Genomic DNA, 23,268 nt, shown 5'->3' with positions numbered 1-23,268 from the left:
ATGTGTTAAAACTTAAATTTGAATTCGTATCAAATTCATATCGCAATAATCATTGTAGGTAGGTAGGTACCTATACGAAAAACGATTCCGAGCGAAGACGATCTATAATATTACTAGGAGAATTTTATGATATTATTATGCTTAAAGTAATTTATTATACTATTATATACTATTAATACACTCCTAAAGTAGATTAAATTATATTTTTTCCAAAAATTGCATTTGAAAATGTCTATGAGTACTATATAGTAGAATATACAATATATGTATACAATAAATAGTAATGTAGGTACCTACTCTAAAAGTTTCAAGTACCCAAGAACAATATTTTAAATTTACAATAAAATAACTAAAATCGTTATATTCTTTGTTTCATATGCAATTTTGTACAAATTTGAACTTAAAATGTCTGTAAAAAATAACTCTGTTTATATATTTTTTAGATTTGTTGGTTACAATATGAACTATTTATGAGAATTTTTGTTTTAAAATGTCTATCCTCAGCTATACAAATTGAATATTTGATATTTTTTTAACTACAAATTTGTAAATTTTCGAGAATTTGATAAATTGATAATTTTTGATAAATTTTTAAAATTGTAAATTGCTTGTTTAAAATTGCACATTTTGAAATACTCATAACTCGCTTTTAATTAAAATATGATAAAAAGCATATGAGATGCCTTAGATAATAATATTAGATAATAATTTTTAAACTATAACAGACCTAAACGTAATTTTCTGAGCTCTTTGCAAGAGAATCTTTAATAATCATTAACTATACTATTACGTATAACAATTTATGAGGAACGTTGTATTACATTTTTAAGTTTTTTGGCCAAGCAAAAATTTTTTTATCAACAATAATTTAAAAAAAAAACGAATAAAACTCGAAATTTTCTAATGCCTATAAATAACTCAAACATGTTATGGTGCATAGAAATTGCTAATACGAACATTCAGTGAAAATGTCATGCATCTTTAAAGTTAAAATAAAAAGTAAAATCCTTAATTTGTTTGTTTGTTTTTCCTGAAGATTTTGAAAACTATTTAGAATTTTTTCCTTTTGACCCCCAAATTATCATCTAAATTCTCTTTCTCATCCGAAAAGCAAGAAAAAAAATGTAGTTGCAGTCACCTATTACCTATCGGCTATCACTCTTAATATTTGAGATTTATCCATTAATTTTATATTATATTTTGGATTATAAAGAGTGGATCCATGATTGTATTGATTGATTTTACAATGTGTGTGTGTGTTTTTTTTTTGTGTATATGTACCTACACGAAAAATAGTGGAAATAATGCTTCGATTTTCAACTTCAATAACTTTTCTAGCGGTAAAGTGAATCTAGTTAGTGCATTCAAGAGGTAAAAATTGGAAATTCCCATTAGTTTTAAAAAACTAAAACAAAAGTAATAAAACGGGAATCCTTACGCAAAATCGGTTTTCGCCAAATCGATTTTGGTTTTTGGTATCTATGGCTCTAAAAACAATTAGCGTAGATTCATGAAATTTTTACTGAACGGTTTATATTACGTTTATTGCACGTTTATACACCATTCAAAATATTTTAACTTATGTCGATAAAAAAATGTTTTCTCTGTTAAGAAACTTAAAAATGTAATACCAAAATCCTCATAAATTGTTTAAGTGGAAATTAAAAATAAAATTGACCGTAAATTTACAATAATTTTTTGTGTGTTTAGTAATATTATAGTCTTCACTCAGAATCATATTTTGTATACAATGATTTTATATCATCAAATTCAAATTTAACAATCCATTACAAAGGCTTCTCTAAACACATAAATACATAAATAAAATAAATAATTTGTTGTTTCTTTAAGAATATATTATATGAAAATGCAACTACATTTATCCGCATATGCCTATACTAGAAAAAAAATGTATTATATTTGTATTATATATTTTACATTTGTAACTACAAAATAATTTACATGTTTTCGTGATTTTGAAGAATTTCGTAAAAATTAGAACTACAAACAAAAATTACGATCATGTATTTTCGATATTTTTAATTAAAAAACTTCTAAGTTAAAGTCCAAATAGTTATTTTTAAGTAAGAACAATATATGAGAAAACTTATATTAAAATTTACAAGCTGTTTAATTCACAAACATGAGTTTTATCATACATAAATCGAAAAATAAATGTATAAAGTAGATTTCAAGTGGCTAAATAAAACATAAATATTAAATAGAGCCAAAATATTTTGAAAATTGTACCATGTCTAACAAATGATAATATAAATATTTGATGAGATTTCAAATATCTGATCCTGTCGGAACATATTTCGCAAAAAAATTCAGTTTTTATTACATTTATTTTGGTTGTCAAATTATTTTGGAAAAGTACAATTAACTTCTCTAAGAATCAACTAGAACCGATTTGCAACCAAAGACCATCCTCAAAGTTTATCAATACTATTAAAAGTATCTTATTACACACAAAAGCCACACTTCATTGGAAAACCAACTAATGCTTCACTGAGAATCTAGAATAATAAACGTAAAATAATAATTGTTTGAAAAAAAATCATGCGCATTTTTTAAATTATCATTCCTGTTATGCTGGGTTCCATATTTATTTTTCAATAAACAAAGTTATTCATGTAGGAATTTATAATTGGCCTTTTTGTCAAGGTACAGATACCTAGGTTAGTAACTAGTAACTATTTGTTGAGACTTGGGGAGTTTATCATTATTAATAGAATTAGTGGGTGGGTGTACCGGAAGACAGGGGAAAATTGTTTAGGCTGACTATTATTTATTTATATATTTTGATGTTTTAAAAAAGGTCAAAATAAATTACATTTTCAGTTTTTATGAATATAATATTAGGTGTTTCATAGTTCATTAGATAAAAAAAAGTAATTAAATTCTTTCTCAAATATACTTTATTTTTGGTTTTTTTGATTATTATGAGTGAGTATTACCTTCATTTTTACTGCACATTAAATTCATAAATGTGAGACGCATTTCAGAAATTTCACATTTTTATTTAGGTACTTGCCTATTATCAAAAAATATGGGTACCTAAGTAGCCAATAATTATATTTTTGTAACGCTTTTATTAATTTTGCCAAAATTAAAATATTAATTTGTTTTTTACGAGACTATATCAATTTCTGAGGTAGAAAATCAATTATAATATAGTAGGTATATTCTTTTTATAGCTATAGTCTATAAGTTATAGCATTATAATTTATAGCAGTATATAAACAAAATCAGTAGTTATAATAATATAAACGTAGCTATAGCTACGTATAGTCGGTATATAATTTATGTATTTTATTTATTCAATACAAATTAAAAACACGATTATAGGTATAGTGGTACTTCTAAAACATGATATATGTAAAATATATAATATAAAATATAACATACAAAATATGTAAAAGGTAAGACAATATAATTTTAAAAATATTAAATTATGAGGAATTAAAATGTATTTTATATTTAACATAAAAACACGTACTATACACGTATTATATAAATATAGTAGAAATCATTAGATTGGTATTAGTAGGTATTCATGTTTTCAACAATCCTTGGAAAACGAGAGGAGGTAAATTTGTTGTGCGATTACATGGTCTTAGTAATAATTCTTCCCCAGTCTTGGTAATTGGCATACTTCGATGATAGCTGACTAATTCACCTATAAAAAATGTATTATGTAATATATGAGTGTAGGTACTGCACAAAACCGTATGGTTTGGGTAATCGGTACTTAGTGCAACAATTAATAATTTATAATTGCAATATACCTAACAGTATATTTTATAATAATATGAGTATTGAGTATACCTATTACAAAATATATTCAATTTCAGTAATCTTTGAATAATTAAATGAAAAGATATAAGTATATAACAACTTTAATATATTTATCATACCTATTTAAGTGTAAAATCTATAGACTATATAGAATATAGATATACCATATATATAGGTACGTCCTAAACTATGTACCAACTAAACATGATTTATAATTGATAGATAAAATCACATGAAATCAATTTAATGTTCATAGAAAAAAAATAAAGATAAAAGGAAAACATCATTGTACCTCAGATCAACAACTTATTTGTTTCACCTAGAACTTAGAATTCTAAATAATAATAAAATATATACCTAACTATTAATTTATTAAATAATAATTCATAATCAAAAATTATTAACTAAAAGTTCGTATTTTCTTCTTTTAGCTGTATAAAACATTTTATTTAAAATAATTTGAAATAACTCACTCAATGTGTTGTGAGATATTTGATTAGTCCCTAAAAACTGATAATGACCATTAGATGCATCTACTAAATAATGTTTGCAGCAATCATGATCTTTGTATGTGATGGCGTAGCCCCAAATTCGTTCGGATAGTCGAACTAGAAAGCTGCCCACTGGTTCGTTGATGAGTAAAATCTCTGCTTCTTGTCGTGTTATGAGACCTAATATAAATTAATAAAAATTAAATAACTGTGAACACGTAACTCATATACTAGTATAACATATTATAATGCTATTTAAAACTAAGGTATACCATGGAACCAAGTGGCTATGGCATTTTTATCTTTTTCAAATCCAGCTCTTCTGGGAATTTCTTTCGCTCTAAACCATTCAACAACAGCTTTTTTACTTGGTGGCTTGGAGGAATTCGGCACAAACACTACACTAAAAAAAAAAAAATTCTTTTTATAGTTATATAATATTATATTATAAAATATACGGTTTTTAATTTAATTATGAATATACATAATAGGTACATGATACCTACTTAGAAGGTTTTTCTGAAGTATTTAGAAGTGATCTTCTATGTTCTTCTCTAGCTTGACGTGCAATTTGTCGAATTTGTAATTCAACTTCTTTAGCTTTTTGTTCTAAAAATATTTAAATTTAAATTATTATGAATATTTTTTAACTAGCTACTAGAAAATATCAAGTATTATAGTAATATAAAATATTCCTTTATTCTATAAAAGCATGTTTTAATATTGAACTTGGAGAAAAATATTTTTTTGTTATTATAAATTATAATGGAATTGATATTATATTAGTTATGATTTTTGAAAAAAATTAACTTATTATTTATACAGAAAAAACATATTTTTGTTATTACTCACGAGTCATGAGTACCTAATTATTAATTAATTCGTCATATTATATTCCGACTATTCATATAGACACGCTTCAATTCCATAAATATAAATATATAATACCTACGTAACTTATTGGAACATTTAATGAATAGTTAAATATTTAAAATTGACTACCGATTTGCTATATTAATTTGATATCTATCTACAATAATATATATATATAATCTATATTGAACGTATAAATTATAATTTAAGAGTCATATTTACTGAATAACCTAACTTCAATTAACTTATATAATTTATATAAGTACCAATATGCATATATATAGATAGGTAGTAAGTATAAGTACTGTCAGCATTTAGACCATAATAATATAAAGTATGAACCATTTGTACCATGTATAAAAAATTAAAAACATACCTACGTTTATGATAAAATTAACAACAAATATTTCCTACAAAACATTAAAATTATAAATCAATTATTGTATAGAATTTCCAATAAAATTCTAAATTAGAATATCTTCATATTTTCAATATGTTCTTTTTTCGTATCTAATTCAAACGTCAAACCTTGTTTTTCTAGAATTACGCCATTTTATTTAACTGTTTTATATTATTCTAAGCAAATTAAATATGGGGTAAATTAGCGAAGATATTAAAACACAATTATAGTTTTAATGTGCAAGTTAAATTGATTTTTACCTTTAAGTTGCGGTTGCCTAACTAGGTATTCCTATTAAACAATTTCTACTGATAATTACATATTTCGCGTTTACCTCTAAATCTCTAAGTTTTAAACAATTTTAGTATAAATAATATATTATATAAGTTAATACGATTTAAGATATTATAGGTCTTAATTATTGTGAATTAATAGTTTAGCTATAACTTATAAGACGTACCTACTTGGAAATCTAAGCCAATATTAAAGTGCAGAATGCCAATATAGTAACTATTAATATTGTAAACAATTTTAACATCAAATTCTTTAAACATTAATACAAACTATTTTACTATTATAGACCTAGACTTTAGATCTAGAAATTCTTTAACTTTTCATGGTACGATCCATTTTGAAAATTTTTTTAATTTTGGTGGCTCAAACACCCACAACATTGAACTTTTTTTATGTTTCATTGTTGAAAGTTATCTTTTTAATAACTATTAGCATTGAGTAAATATTGTATATTTTATATACTCAATGCTATTAGGCACGTCACTGCGGCGCATTCGTAATCTTAGTTGATGATTAATAATGATCAATTATGATGAAACTAAATTCGAATATCAACGAAAAGTAATTAATGTACAATATAATTATATGAAAAACGCTGTGTGGGTGCCTATTAAATACTCGTATTTATACAAAAAATATATTATCTTTTATTTTAATATGATATGTTTTTTGGGCTGGGTTTAACTCTTTGTTTTTTTGCGAGCCTGATTTTTGTAACGCTTTGTTCATTGCTATAGAAACGCAAATCAACAATTAAACGAAAAAAAGGTGGACAAGTGGGTACCGCTCTGCTGTACGGTAGCTGTAATGGATGTGTTATTTTTGAATACGATGGTAAACCATTGTACGCGAAAACGATTCTGAGCGGTTAGCGTTATCCCATTTTTAGCGGTTTTTCGTAATTTGTCGTTAGTTTTTCTCGACACTTTCAAAAACTACTTGGAATTTTCAATTTTGATCTCCCAAAAGTACCAACTAGGTTCACTTTTCTATCAGAAAAGATGCTGATCTCAAAAATCGAAGCATGATTACTATCCAAAACGTTTCTGACACACAGAAAAAAAAACACACATCATTGTAAGACCAATACAGAATCTAAAATGTATTTAATTAAATTCCTAACAAAATATTGCATGTTACTAGATATTTTAGATTTTGAATGAAACGACGAATGTATTGATTTTACAATGTGTGTTTTTTTTTTAATTAATTTTTTTTTTGTGCTGTGTACACGAGAAGTAGTCGATATAATGATTGGATTTTCAACTTCAGTATCTTGTTTGATGGGAAATGTTTACAAACAAATCCAATTACATTTTTATGAGCGTTTGAAATTCATATTTTTACAATATTGGATATTCACTCATGTAGCGGTTTTGTTATTTTATTGTTATTCAAAAATGAATAACTGTAGATACATGCCAATTTTACTGAATGTGTATATTTTCATTTTCTATATGCCATAACATTTTGAAAACATTTTGATTCTTTTTGGGATGTTTACGGACAATTTCATATTTCAATTTTTTTATATTTATTTTCTATGGATATCAATAAAGTTTAATCTGTTGGGCCAAAAAGTGTAAAAAATGTAATTCTGTGACCTAAAAATTTAAAAAATACATAAGTACAGTTTATTTTTATATTAATTTCAAGTTCAAATTTGGACGAAATTACATATTAAAAAACCTAAAATAACTATTTTAGTTATTTTGTTGTGATTGTATAATATTATTTGTGGGTACTTGAAACTTCTAAAGTATACTATTATATATCTTTGATAGTATCATGGTTTGTGGTTGATGTATAACGTGTTATGAGTACCTAATGGATAATACCATTTAATACCATCCATTATACAGTAGTCCACTTATAACCTACTGTATAGCAGAGCGACATCCACTTGCCCACCTTTTTGTACGTATATTTCATAGTAATTTAATACTAAATATTTTATATTATACAAAAACATAAATGTGGCGCGGCGTGTTGCGGTGGCTGCAATCAATCACGCAACGTGGTTGAGAGTAAGTAACGTCCGTTGCCACTAGTTCCCGGATGGGCGGCCATCCGGGTTCGTATAGGCAAAAACCTTGCCATACATACACATGTTGTTAACAAAACGTAACAACCCTACTAATCTTTACAGGCTAACTCCTCAGTCGACGAGCCTTAATCTAATAAAAAAAACATATACAGGTACATTTTATAAATTTACTCGTCCCACCAAAAATATATCCACGATCCATATAGTTTGGAAACCTTTGATATAGACTATATAAGTAGTAATATAAGAATTTGACATTAATTCATTTTCCATGCATAAATTACATACCACTATTAAATTGTACACTTGTTACATATAGGTAAGTTATGGTTAATAAGTAATAAGTAATAATTAATATGAAGTACCTACCTACGTGATAACGATTCATAATTTATTATAATATTATTATAATATTGTAGTGTTACAAATTACAATAATACCTATGAAACTATCAATATAATAAATTAATTTACTCAAAAAAGTATGCATATTGTTTTTTTTAAATTTTATTTATGTATCATGTATTCGTGTATGCGAGTATTGTGTTAATACATTATTTAAATTAAACACATTTTAATGTTTCTAGGTTTTTAAATAATTTTAATTTAATATAATATTATGAGTTCAAATATTATTTAATAAATATAATATTGTTCTGCTATTTCCAGAGTTGTTTTATATAATAATGTGTAACTTATCACTTTATCAGTATTCACTATTCAGTTTAATCAGTACCTATATGGCTATATAGCTGGTATTATAGATTATTGTAATTAGTCATAAGTTAAAATTTAAAAATAGTATTACAATAACAATTTATTGTAGCACATGATTCATATCATGTAATTTATCACACATTTACACAAGTAAAAAATGTAATTCATGACATATTGACATGAATGTTCAGATAAATATTTTATTTGTATTATGAGTTAATATTGTTATTTGTTACGTTTTGCTTAGTGCTTACTTTGTTCTCTCCAAACAATGTCTTGCTTTTTATCTGCTTCTTCGGCTTGTCTCTCTTCTTCTTCTTTTTTATTTTTCATTTTGTTATAGATTTCTGATGTCCGTTCTTCCATTACTCTATGTTCCCAATTTCTCACACGCTCGGACACCTGTACAACAGTTCATTGAACTTTATGTTCAGGAGCTCATCGAACGATTGGTTCCACTCACAGGTATATACGATACACAATTAGTGATACAAAACATACACAATATGATCAGAAGGCTGTATTATACATCATATTATGTTATATAGTATAAATGTATAATGCTAAGTATCATTCATTTAATCATAATATATATATTCTCATAGACTTAGGTTATTTTATTATTATGAGGTATAGTATAAACTAAATACTTTGTTGAATGACAGTTCTTTTAAAGCCCCGCGCATTGGTTGTGTGGCCACAGATGGTTTTCTCGCATTTCTAGCGTTCAGATCTTCTACGGAGCAGTAAATTTCTTCAGTCGCATGCGAATATTTATTTTCAGGAGGATTAAATTGAGTCTTTGCTTTGCTTTCCAACATTGCCATTAATTCAGACTCCACTTTTAATCTAGAGTGATAAAAATTTAAAATAAATGACAGTACAGTTTAATTGATTAATAATTATTTTAACCTATTTTATTTAAACTAAACATCGATTACATAAATATCGATAATCGATATTGTAACTTATATAACTTATAAATGCTAATAGATGGTATATTAAATATTCATATGTTATACTAATTTTGTAAATGTAAAAATATTTTAAAAAACTAATATATGTGACGTAGTTAGAATTTTGTTCCTTGGAATGGGGGGTGGAAAATTTGTTAGGCAAATATTAGATGGGTGGCTTTGCTCCCCTACGACGGCCCTACCCACAACATTCCAATCATATCTTTTTTTCAAAAATACTTTAAACTTTAAGGAAATTCGATACTGTGATTTTCTATCTTTGTCTAACACACGCGTGGCATAAGATTTTAGACGTGTTCTTCTCTAAACAAATTGATCTAATGAAGCGATAAGAATTCTAAAAACAGATTTGAATTTTTTGACAACTCTATTTCAAATTGACTTTCCTAAATTTTTGATTTTAATTTCTTCAATAAATGCAATATTACAATTTTTTAATTACTCTTTATCAATACAACATTTTTAGGAATTTATGGGATAATACTAAAAATGTTGGAAAGTTGATTTCGAGTAGACTTCACAATAAATTCAAATCTGTTTTCAGAATTCTTGTCGCTTCATTAGATCAATTATTGGTATATGTTTGGCAAAGAACACGTCTAACTATCACGCGTGTGTTAGACAAAGACAGGAAATCACCAGGTTAGGTGGTTTCCCCTTAAAGTAATGATTAACAATTAAATCACTATGGTATTTTTTTTTTTTTTGTACTATCATCACTTGGGGTAACACAATTTATACATTATTCATTACCTTCTGTAAAAATATAATGTTATTACCGTACAGTATTCATAAGTTAATAAAAACGAACCGCAATTGTTCAGTCTCGTGCTCTGCTTGTATTCTTGCAGCTTCTCTAGCCTCTTCTTCGATTATTTGCTCAATAGTCTTATCATCCTTATGCTCACCCATGATCCATGTCCAAGGATTACCATTTGTATCTAACATCCATTGTACTTTTTTATTATCTGCAATACATCCCAGTTAATTCAAAATTAATTCATTATAGAAACACACGATATATTATTTCTATATCTGTACTTTAAATTTTACTTTTTTGTCGTTTTAGATATGCGGGTTTGATGCCCTCGTTATGATCCCACACACTCCAACGTCGCACTTGTTCTTCACGCATTCTACAAAATAGAGTTTGTTTTTGCGTTTCGTCTAACTCCGCCAGCAGCTCTGGATCAACGTACATGTCTTTGAGAATCTGCTGAAGCATGGTGGATCTAAAATTTAAAAACAAGCAATTAGATGGACTGTTTAATAGTTTAATACAGTATTTTGCTAGTTAAAACTATGGATAGGTAATTGATTTTTTTCTACGGGTACATTTAATTCATTTTCTTTTTATCACGCACCGTTTCACCAACTTGGAGTGAAAGTGAACATACTGTATTTTATAATTTATTTTTATTTTTAGATTTCCAAATAGGTATACAATAATTGTTTTTTTATATTATTAAATATAAATTTATTACAACTAATTTTATATCATTTTATTCTAATTATCAGATCCATCCACGTTCTGCCTAAAGTTTTCTTTTACGTACTGATTTATTTGGTATATTATAATAAGTGGCACATATTAAATATCAATTCAATTATTCATAATTCAAATTAGTTTTAACCAATTACAAATTTTGGATATAAATATTATAACAATTAAGAATTATTATCGATTTAGTATTTTAACTGCTGTTTATTTTAATTTACTTCGTGTAGGGTTAATGAGTACAACTCATTTCTGTTCTGCTTGGCTGGTGATGACATGTTTAAAAGATACCTAATCATTTTAATAATGAAGATCGTTTACGCAATCGTATTACTATTTATTATAAAATAGAGAAAGTAACATGTATTAACAAAAATATTATGTATGTTATATATTGTTATGTTTATTCGGCTATTCTTTAATCCTTAGATAAAAAAAAATTGTTCGTTTCGGTCTTTTGAGTTTTAACTACCATATTTAATATTAAAGTACATAACCTATGTTATCAATATTTTGTGATGTACGCACAATTAATATATTGGTACAAAAATGTCATTAATATATCACAAAAGTAGAATTATAAAATTTACACAATTTACAGTCCGAAACTGTGTTCTACAGAATCTATTTATCTGGAACATAGAATAGTTCTTTGTATTCAATATTACAATATGTATCTATAAGGCTACTCTTACGTATATAGACTTCAGTAAAATTTCAATTCAGTAATATTTTTAGTATATACTTGTTAAACACACACAGTATAATAATATAATCTAATATTACATTAGTACATAATATGGCGGTGTTATTCAACCAGGGTCACTTCCGCATCAATATTTCAGTAGGTATACCGTATACCTATACATATAAGAAAGCGTGTCAGGGCTAATATATAGGAGCTTAAAACACAGCATTTACGTCATTACTCGTTATTGATAGTTTCGATATTTATCCTATTGTTACACTTTAGAATTGAAATGATAATCAGTTATTTATTGACGGGTTTATAAAGCACTTTATACGCACATACATCTGCTGTCATGTTTCAAATAATATTATAGGTATATATACTGCTATAGCCTATAGGTACCTACCTTTTTTGTTGTTAAAAAAGTGAATATTTATAAACTGTATTTTTTATACGCAGTCATCACAATATGAATCTATCTAATACATATAAAATAAGATACAACTATACAAGGACTGGGTGACTATTGAGTGTCCATTGACATTACATCAAATACATATTTTGTATAGAAATAAGATGCACTTAATCGTTAAGAAAGCCTATGGGCCATTTACGCTTGGTAAAGCGTTAACTGGTAGTTAAACCTATATAAAAAAAAATTAATTACGAATAGTATAATGGTTGTTGCCTGAAGCGTATTATAATAAAGTCACCCTAAACTTACTAAGCAATGTAAAATTAATTATTTATATTTTTGATTTACGAATATCTATTATACATGATTTTTAAGCATTTAAAATTAATTGTTGTGTATAGTTAATCATTATTGGTCAGTGGTCACATTCATACGCTAGTATTATGCAATATTTAAACTAGAATATGCCACCTGACAGAGCGACATTTTTATCTATTAACCATTATTATAGGTAGGTATACATAATATATACATCGACAAAAAATATTTATAGGTCCCATTTATAATAGGCTTAATCGAATATAATTAGTATAATAACATTAATTTAATACATTTTCTTTTTAAAATAACAGGAAAAAATCATAAAAAAATAACAAAAATGGTAATAGGTATTAATGTAAAACCAGTTTTAAGAATATTTTATAATATATTAGCTGGCGTCTCCAGATTTCCTATACATGATGTCATTTTTTTTTTTTGCCTTTTTGTGCTATATTTATAGACATTATACGTTTTGGATTTGTTTTTATCGATTTAAGTATAAAACATTTTGTTTATTAGTCAAAAATTTAAAACATTTAATGCAACATATCTTATAAGTTATTTGTATAGCAATTAAAAAATATCGAAAAAAGGTAAATGGTTACAATTTTATTTTGAGCGTTTGAAGTTAAAACTGAAAAAAATAGTTAGCTATTTAAAAGAAAAAAAAGCTGTGCAAATGGGTGTCGCTCTGCTGTACATTAAGATACAAGTGGGTCACTGTAATGGATGGTGTTAAATTTGAATTCAATGATATAATATCATTATTTAAGAAAAACGATTCTGAGCGGAGACGGTCAGACAGTCTATGATATTTCGAAGTATATTTGATGATATAATTGTGAATAAAGTAATTTATGTATAAAATATTTACGTATGAAACCGTGGAACCTTGTTTTACATTTTCAATCTTTAGCTATAAAAGTTGAACATTTTATACATTTTTAACTATACAAAAATACAAAATAATTATTAAGTTTTAAATTTTTCTTTTGATACTTATGAGGAATCTTATATTACATTTTCAAATCTTAGATTTAAAAAGAAAAAATTTTATGAATTTCTAATTCAAAATAATTTACACATTTTTGTGATTTTTACGTATTTTGTTAAAATTTGAACTTTAAATACTTATAAAAAAAAATTGTGACTGTATTTTACAAATTTTTTAACTGCCATTGGAACATTATATTAGACTCCTTGTATTAAATATTCAAGCTTTTTTTTGACATTTATAGAAAAAAAAATAAAATTATTGGAAACTTTAAGTGTCTGTAAACATATCAAACTGTATTAAAATATTTTGAAAACATTTTCGCGTATAGAAAATTCGAATATAAACATTCAGTGAATATTTCTTATATCTACGGTTATTTGTTTTAGAGTTACACCAAAAACCAAAATCGATTTTGTTGCAAACCGATTTTGTGTAAAATTTACTGTTTTTGCTTAATTTTTGTTTTATTTTTCCCCGCGCTTTTGAAAACTAAATTTTGCACCAACTAGATTCACTTTCCCATCGAATAAAATACCGAAGTTGAAAATCGAAGCATTATTTCGACTACTTATCGTAACACAGACACAAATAGAAAAAAAACACATCATTGTAAAATAATACATTAATACATTCATCGCCCAGTGCTCCGCTCAGAATCTAAAATATTAACCGTAGATACTTAAAACTTTTCGATATCATACCTACATAATATAACCTAACCTTACATATACCTATATTATTAGTTTTTATATACAATGACATTTTAAAAATATTTAGAACAAATTAAGCTATAATCATAATTTATACTACGGACCCCATTCACCTCGTTCTTCGGTAATAATAAAATATAATATTATAATACCTACCTATTATAATAATTAATAATATTATAATTGGTTCATTATTATTGTTAATTTATTGTTATTATCCTCCAGAGTGGTACCTATTACTATATGATTATTATTATTATTCCTACGTCCTACACTCCTATATATATCATTGTTATTATTTTTAATTAATCGTTTACCGCATCATAATATTATTATTTTTGCCGTGATAGTAATGGAACTTTTGTGGTTTGGTTGTTTCTGGAACAGACCATGGCACTTACGGTCAAGAGTCTGTCATAGAACACGGGTTCGCCACTACGATGTTATCGCCGACCTGTTGCGTATAAAAACGCATTCGACCGACCAACAATCAACTAGTCTCTCATTTGAGCCACCCGGGCAGACCTGAAGGACCTACGCGGTTTAGTTGAACGATTTCACGCATTCGTGCCGTGAGTGCTCTCCACTAGAAAGATCAATTCGTGCGGACCCTATATATGAACCGGCCAGCAGCCGATGTTTGTAATCGATCTCACCGACGTTACTTTTCTTTCTTTTTATTTCTGTTCAAGTATTAATTGAAATCTTCAAACTCTTTTATTCGTTTTTTTTTTACTCATCAGTAATCTTCAAATAATCATATTCTTTGTAACAAAATACTTAAATTTTTAAACTTCTAACCCAAACCACTTCAAAACCTTGAACTTTTATCGATCTCTCACTCTTTTTTTCTCCTTTTTGTATTTTTTAGTCACATTAAACAATTATTACTCGAACTCTAACAAAAACACATATATTTATTTAATATACACTCGAGGTTTTGGATTATTTTTTTACTGCTAGAATAATAAATTATTAATAGTAATATACTTAAATAAATTCTAAAATATTCTTAAAAATAGAAACTAATGAACCCACGGTCTCCTCCCATTTTGCAATGATTTATCATTTAATTAAAATTGAACACATTCATTTTGACCTACTCAATGGTCGACAATGGACAATGACAATATAGTACCTACTCTAGAAATATTTATTATATAAAGCCGACCGACTTCCCCGGTTTTTTAAACTATAAACCTTGATCTTGGTACCTACACCTACCTTAGTAGTTAGTATAAATGTAGGAATTACATAAAATAACAAATAATGTAACCTATTGATTATAATTTAAACTACCAAATCATTACACAGAATACTTAGTTCATACATAATATAAACACTCGATTGTGCATTAAAATGTTGGACGTTTTTACCTTTAATGCGCACGTTGCGCACCTATAGGCTATAATAAGTTGTGCAATAATTATTATATTACTTCTTATACATATATTATAATATTATTATATCAGATTCTAATACTACCTACGTTGTTTTATACGACTACATAATATTAATATGGACGTAGCACATTCTGTTTCATTTATGATGAGTATTAATCCGAGTTAAATGATATATTATGTTTATATTGCCATATACAGCTATATTATACTATTACCCATATGCGTATTATATATTATATACACACACACGCATATCTGCATAAATTTGTGTTTGATAAGACGTACTTTACATCCATTGCGGCTATATGCGTTGCATTTTTTTATAATCAAAAAGGGAAAAAAACGGATGACGATTAAAATGTACAATATATTATCACTAATATTAGTGGGAAGCAACTCATAAAATACGTGTAATAAATCAATAATATAATAAAATTGTTATGCTTTCAGTGTGACAACTAAATATCAGGGCATATTTATGAGCTTACCTGCTTACGACATTAGTCATAACTCATAGGTGAACAAAACATCGCGTTTTTCTTTCCATTCACATATTCAGACGTCAATCCTTATATAATATATAGATATTGGAGAGAGACATGGATAAACCAACATAATAGAGGATGTATTGTGGTATTGTGAACGTCATACGTTGGCGCAAACAATATATTAAATATTGGCTGGGTAACAAGTAGGCACCCGGAATACAAAATAGTAAACATGGAACGGTGTTTTTTTTCTTTATTATTATTCATTTTAACGGGCTAAAGCCCAATAACAGTTTTAAATAAGCAATAAGCATAATAACAAGGTGCGTTTAAACAGAAAGAGAATAATAATACAGATAAAGAAATTTAACATTGAACAATTCATGAATATAATAATAAAACGCATAATTCACATAATATAAAATCGAATAATATAATAATTAATAATACATTATATTATAATAGATACCGACGTGAGTAGGTATCTTGCGAAATGCTTATCACCATCGATTATATTGTGTAGAGCACTAGAGCTCATATTATACCTTATACAGTTAATGTATACTGTATGCTTAGTTTATAGTTATGTTATGGTATATGGTAGCCGGTAGGGCTTTGGATTTCTAGAATGTTGTCATGGGGGTGTAATCTAACGGGGAATCATAAGTCACCACTGCCGGCCATCGTTTGCACCTCGTCGTAGTTTATCTGTTTCAAAATATCGTACATGTCTGAAATTTGCAGTCATTATACGTGTACCCAAACCAAATAAACCTAAACACTTATCTTCATATTGTCCTATAAGTCTACTTACAGTCCTTGGTAAACTTTTCGAAAAGGCCCTCCTGAAAAGATTACGTCCCATCCTTCAAAATAACCATATCATACCGAATAATCAGTTTGGATTTCGAAGCAGGCACTCAACAATCCATCAAGTTCATCGTCTTACTGACGAAATCTCAACTGCTCTCGAAAACAAAGAATACTGTTCCGGACTTTTTTTAGATATTGCCCAAGGATTCGATAAAGTCTGGCACGATGGCTTACTATACAAATTAAAACTCTTCATGCCAGCTCCCTACTATCTTATTATCAAATCTTACCTACAAAATCGTTCGTTTGTCGTACGACAGGGTAACGATATTTCATCTACTTACCCAATATATGCTGGAGTCCCATAAGGTAGTGATCTAAACCTGATCTATATAATGTATTCACAGCAGACATCACTCAATCTAGTAACACCCTTCTAGCAACATACGCTGATGACACAGCTATTCTTTCCACCAGTCCTCCAGTATCCTAGCTTCAGCTGTACTCCGGGATCATGCTAATAAAATTGACGAATGGGCCAAAAAATGGAAAGTTAAAATTAATACAGAAAAATCTATGCAAGTTACTTTCACGTTAAAATACAATCTCCCCGTGAGTACCCTCAACTAATTATGAACAATGCCCCCATCCCTGTCCAGACCGAAATCAAGTACTTAGGCATAACACTTGATAAAAGACTAACTTGGGCATAGGCGTAATTTCGCTAAAATTCAGGGGGTGCAAAACTAATCAGGAAAGTTACAAACTTTCTACAAAATGTCAAAATCCCTCGTTTCACTTGCAAATTTATTTACAACTTATTACTCAATTCCAGTCCCTCGATCAAAATTGTATACACAATTTAATATTATCATTAATATGAAGTAAGTAAATTGTATTATACAAATTAAAATAATTAGTCAATACTGTAATTTATTACATTGATATAATAAATATTAATACATATTAATCAACAAAATTAAATTAAACTTAAACGTCTACCATGTACAGTTGCTGCTGCGTTGAACTCATCGATTAATAGTTTCTAACATGTTTCTTGTAAAATAAAAAATAATAAGCACTTGGCATTTACTACTTAGTACTTACTCGCATAAACTTTGGATGGTTTTTTAAAAAAATCATCGAGAGTCTTTCTCTTTTCTGACATTTTAAACAAAAAAAGATAGTACCTAAATAAAACGGTTTTCTCTCGCACAGGTACAGAATAGAAAAAAGATATTAAACCTGGACAGTGGACAGTGACTACCTATAATATAAATATTATTCTAATAATTAATATGAATATCAGAATATAATAATATGTCATAATATGATCACAGAATAATATTATAATCCTGTGATATGATCATTGATCATAGATAATATAATATACCTTATTATCTATGTCATTGATACTTGATAGCCCTTAATTGATAGCATATCAAGAATTTCGTGGTCACAAATCTGGTATCACATTTCATGAGTGATAATAATTATCATCTATTATCGTCGTTATCATTATTTTATAAATATTAAATATTTAAAATATTGGAAAAATTATACATTATAAATAAAGAAAATTTACGGGGTGCAAAATGATAGGTTTGCACTCCCTCAAAATTTCCAAGGGGGTGCAGTGCACCCCTTTGCACCCCCGAGATTACGCCTATGAACTTGGGGCCCCCACCTAAAAGAAAAAAGAAAACCATCGAACAATAGACTTCACCTCCAAAATACCACTCCAAAACAAACTTACTATATATAAGTCAATCATAAGACCAATCTGGTCTTATGGAATAGCAATCTGGGGTCCAGCAAAGCCCTCAAACATCAGGCCAATTCAGGCTTTTCAATCAATTGCGCTAAGGTTTAGTAACCAAAGCCCCTGGTACGTTTCAAACTCTACCTTACACAACGAACTAAAAATAATAACTACCTCTGAACTAGCCAAAACAATGTATAAACGTTTCCACCAAAATTTAAACACGCATAGTAATACATTAATATCAAACATGTCCTCCCTTACCCTCCCAAAAAACCCGCCACGCAGACTAAAGCGTAAATGGTGTAGAGACCTATTAAATTAGTAAAAGAGGTGTTACCACTGGGTTTCTTCCTCAAAACGATATTCATATTACTTTATTCTGATTTTTATCTAATTTGCTTATTGTAATTATTGTGTACAGATTGTAAATTGTCTTTCTTAATAAAAAAAAAAGTGTATATATACAAGAAGTTATTGAAAATTACATAAGTTGAAAGTACATCAAATATAAAGAACTTTTAATACTAAATTCTGATTGAACTTAAAAATTCAACGATATTGTACAATACTTACTAACTCACGCAATAAATATTTGTTTACAAAATTGTTCATAATAATGCCAGGTTGCATGAACAATCACTTAACATTTTTAAATTGATAGTGAGCTAATGGTCCTTTAAACATGATTTAGTGGCTCATTATTGGTCCATTAAATTAATTAATTTTTCATGCAATCCGTTATTAATAGTAATAACCAAATTTTTCTAAAAAAAATATTTTTACTATTTTTTAATTTTTTAATTTTTTTTTTTTATACGAAAAAATGCGTTCTTAATTTCTTATTACAAAGCAGAATATTTTTTGGAGCTCTTTGATCTATAAAAATTGAATTTTGGATGAGTGGATTTGAGTTATACTTACTTGTTGACTTATAAGTTATAAGTATTTAGGGGTAGAGTGGTACAGGGGTACCCCAAACAATATTGGTCTACTACTTCACTCATCTAAAACTTTAAATACTTATGAGTTATAACTTATAAAAAAATATCGGATTTATATTCTCTTAAAACACCTAAAATATAATGCTAATATTCCCCAAAAAACCTTATAAAAACATATTGTCAATTGTCATGACTTAAATATTGTGTAGGTACGTCTGATAAAAATGTTATGTATGATTTTTCCATTATTTTACCGATTATATTATGATTCTCTTATTGATCGTTTATGTCGATATTCAAATGGTGTGCTTGGAGGTTTATTGGTTTATATACTTTATACCTAGTGAGAGTTTTCAGCTAGGAATACTAAATTAAATAACTGCATTGTAATATAATATACCGCAGTGGAATGTGTTTAACATAATAAAATATGTCTGTCCATACCTATACCTACTTTTCGAGTGTCACACGGCCGGCGCATAGCTTATTCGTTATCAATATGACCATCTGAGCTTATATATTATTATCATGCTTATTATACTTATATACATTTAGTTGAAATTTACAATCGCCTCGCCCCTAATCGATCGTGTGGTCGGACGCATTGTTTGGTGTGACAATGGCTGCGGATGCACGTCTTATATTATTATTATTATGCTATGGTGTATCGCCTGAGGACAGAAAAAGAATGAAAGTGATAGAGTGAAGAGAAGTATTTGTATTGACACGCTGCCTGTGACGATACCTAACTGATTATTTCCACCGCCATCGGATAAGTTGCGATTTTCCGCACTGCGATCGATAATCAGCTCTGCGCCTTATTTTATCACCCTCGCCATTAAATGTTAATAATATATTCTAAACGAACTATTACACAAAATAACGATTTCGTCGAGTGTTTGCTATGTATGTGCCTACGACCTACCTATACTTATTATGTATGTACCTATACAAATATACATGTGTGCAATGTGGATGGTGCATTGATTAATATATTATATTTATTATATACATACAATTGGTATCCGTTATCAAAACTGTAGAGCGGTGTTATTGGACAATGGACACTATACGGAACCCGGAGATCTTAAAAAAATTGCTTAGTGATGTGAGTGTATTATAAATTATAATAACTTAAAATATGGATTCCAGTTTGCACTAAATTAATACAGAATATAAACCATCTGGACATCTATACTTATTTGTTTTCGGTGAAGTATACGGTATGCCTACACTATATTATATATAGTCAGTAGTTTAAAACAACCTTAACCTCATACAAATGAAATGTATGAATAGTCAATGAAATCGAAATGGACTTTAACATCATAACTATTAGAGATTACGTGGACGGTTTGGGCAAATAAATATCAAACTAATATAATTGTGAGTACATAATAGTCATCGATAACAATTCATATTGTCTCTATATGACTGTATAGCAATATATTATAATATGATCGATGATAATAGTAACAATAACACCATTACCGTTATGACGTAAACCACAATAACCATTACACATATTCCGGTATTCGATAAAACGATGTATATAGGTACTCTATAGTATGCAAGCATCCAGCTATTCCAGCTGCTGCGTAATTTGACAGCTCAAATAGTCACATATAGACCAACAATAAATTCTCTTTTTTTATCGATAATAGTATAGGTATAGACTATAAGTACTAGGATATTATTGTGTACAACTAATACTATCCAGCAATAGCATCGTATCAGATCTGTAGTCCCAGTGACTCTTAGACCAATACACCTACCTATAATTATTCAAACTAAGTGATAATTTTTGTTATAATATTTGGACTTTGTTTAAAGTTTTGGAATTATTTTTTTCCAATTGGTCAATCCATTGGAATAATACACTTATAATTTACTACATAAGTACTATAAAACTAGGTACGTAGGTACTATATTAAAATATTACATATACCTATTCCAGATAAACCTCTTTATAAAGAATATTAATAATTGATTAATTAATCATAACTATTCAACTATCGATGTTACTATCAAGCCTTACTTACATTTTTGATTTATAAAAAAATAATAATATATTTATATTATATATTCCTATATATAAAACTAGCACTTTAGTTTTTTTTTTTAATTACTGATTTAATACAATTCAAATTACTGTGCTTAAATTGTACCAATTTTGTTTTAACAGGCTCGAGATATTGGATGATAACCATGATTGTTTACTTATTTCATATAAGTGACTTGGACGTCTTTATATATTTATTGATGGCTTATATAATAATATAATATTATATTATATTTACTTATGTTAGGTATATTCATTACCTATCATAATTATAAAAATATTATTAATTATAATTATTATTACAGAACATATGCATAATTTAGAAGCGATGTTGGTACTTTAAAATGATAAATTGTTTATCAAAGCTGAGTCTAAACTTATAAGTTATTTTTTAATATATAAACTTTATCACGCATACTACATAAATTATAATAGTCTTACAAATTATTACCTATACAACCGAACTTTAAAAGAAAAAAAATTGTAAAAATGTTAAAAATAATAATATTATATTATAATAATATCTGGTATCCGTCGATAAGTTACATAGTTTGTTTTAACACAAACATAAATGTATGCAACAATCGCCAACGTCATGGCATCACAGTGATTTTTATGCGAAAACTCGTAATTAACTACAGTAGAAGTATATACAATATACATATTTTATGAGCCGACAATTTTCGGAGTAGCGTAGACAAAAGGTATATCATGCGGAATCGAGCACCACAATATTCCCACCGCCAAGTGAGTAAAGTGACTATGTCAGTGGGTACTCTATAGCGCCGCAGCGGAGAGAAATGGAAGCGGAAACGTTCGCGGCGTGACGACGATGAGTTTAGGTCAGCTGGTATAATAAGTAGGTACCTGTTGGTTGTTACTTGCCTGTTACATCTATATTGCACGATCAAAATTCACGTAAAAGAATTAGAGGAGCGAATTTTTCGTAACCGTTAAAAATACCGATACATACAACTAAAACCCACTTATATACCTATATTATAATATTACAAATAACTACGTAAGTGCATAATAATGATAAGTGTTTCTCGTCCTTCTCCCATGAACTGTACGAGTGCCATTATACTAAATTGTTTATGTATGGCGGAATTAGGGTGGTTCTTACTACAATTGTTATCAAATTGCACTACAAACATACATCCATGAAATTACTAAAAAAAAGTATAAAAATATTTCATACAAATTGATTAATTTTAACCCGTAAATATAGAAATATTTTCGAAACTGGGTAATTATATTAATATAATATTATAACTCAAGATTAAATACTCTAAAAAAATGTGTGAGAGTAAATAATATATTATATAGAAAACTGTAGTGCTGCTGAATATATTATTAAATATTATAAATTATAATCTCATATTTTTAATGTTTTTTGATCTTATAGTAAACGCCTGAAAATTGCAATTACTATATATTATAATATTATCGTAAGTATTTCACGTTTCGATAACACGCAATAAAGAATTGCAATAAATTTAATGTAAATACCGAATGGTAAATTCGGTAACATATATATGGCTATATCAAATATAATTATTTTA

General features: G+C 27.6%; 1 protein-coding gene across 1 annotated transcript in view; it reads right to left on the bottom strand.

The window, feature by feature from the left end:
• Positions 1–3,289: 3,289 nt before the first annotated feature.
• LOC100162744 (SH2 domain-containing protein 4A) overlaps positions 3,290–23,268 on the bottom strand; it is a 31,808-nt gene continuing 11,829 nt past the window's right edge. Inside the window, exons 2-9 of the mRNA XM_001945765.5 lie at positions 10,653–10,831; positions 10,411–10,567; positions 9,273–9,471; positions 8,877–9,024; positions 4,799–4,901; positions 4,565–4,695; positions 4,275–4,472; positions 3,290–3,682 (exon numbers count right to left, since the gene is read on the bottom strand). Of these exons, the coding sequence (XP_001945800.1) occupies positions 3,558–3,682; positions 4,275–4,472; positions 4,565–4,695; positions 4,799–4,901; positions 8,877–9,024; positions 9,273–9,471; positions 10,411–10,567; positions 10,653–10,824 (1,233 nt within the window). The 5' untranslated portion in view covers positions 10,825–10,831 and the 3' untranslated portion in view covers positions 3,290–3,557. The remainder of the gene's footprint in view (positions 3,683–4,274; positions 4,473–4,564; positions 4,696–4,798; positions 4,902–8,876; positions 9,025–9,272; positions 9,472–10,410; positions 10,568–10,652; positions 10,832–23,268) is intronic.

This window comes from Acyrthosiphon pisum, chromosome A2 (assembly GCF_005508785.2).
Source record: "Acyrthosiphon pisum isolate AL4f chromosome A2, pea_aphid_22Mar2018_4r6ur, whole genome shotgun sequence".
NCBI lineage: Eukaryota > Metazoa > Arthropoda > Insecta > Hemiptera > Aphididae > Acyrthosiphon > Acyrthosiphon pisum.
The sequence above is the reverse complement of the archived record's forward strand: the minus strand, read 5'-3'. Positions and strand labels throughout refer to the sequence as shown.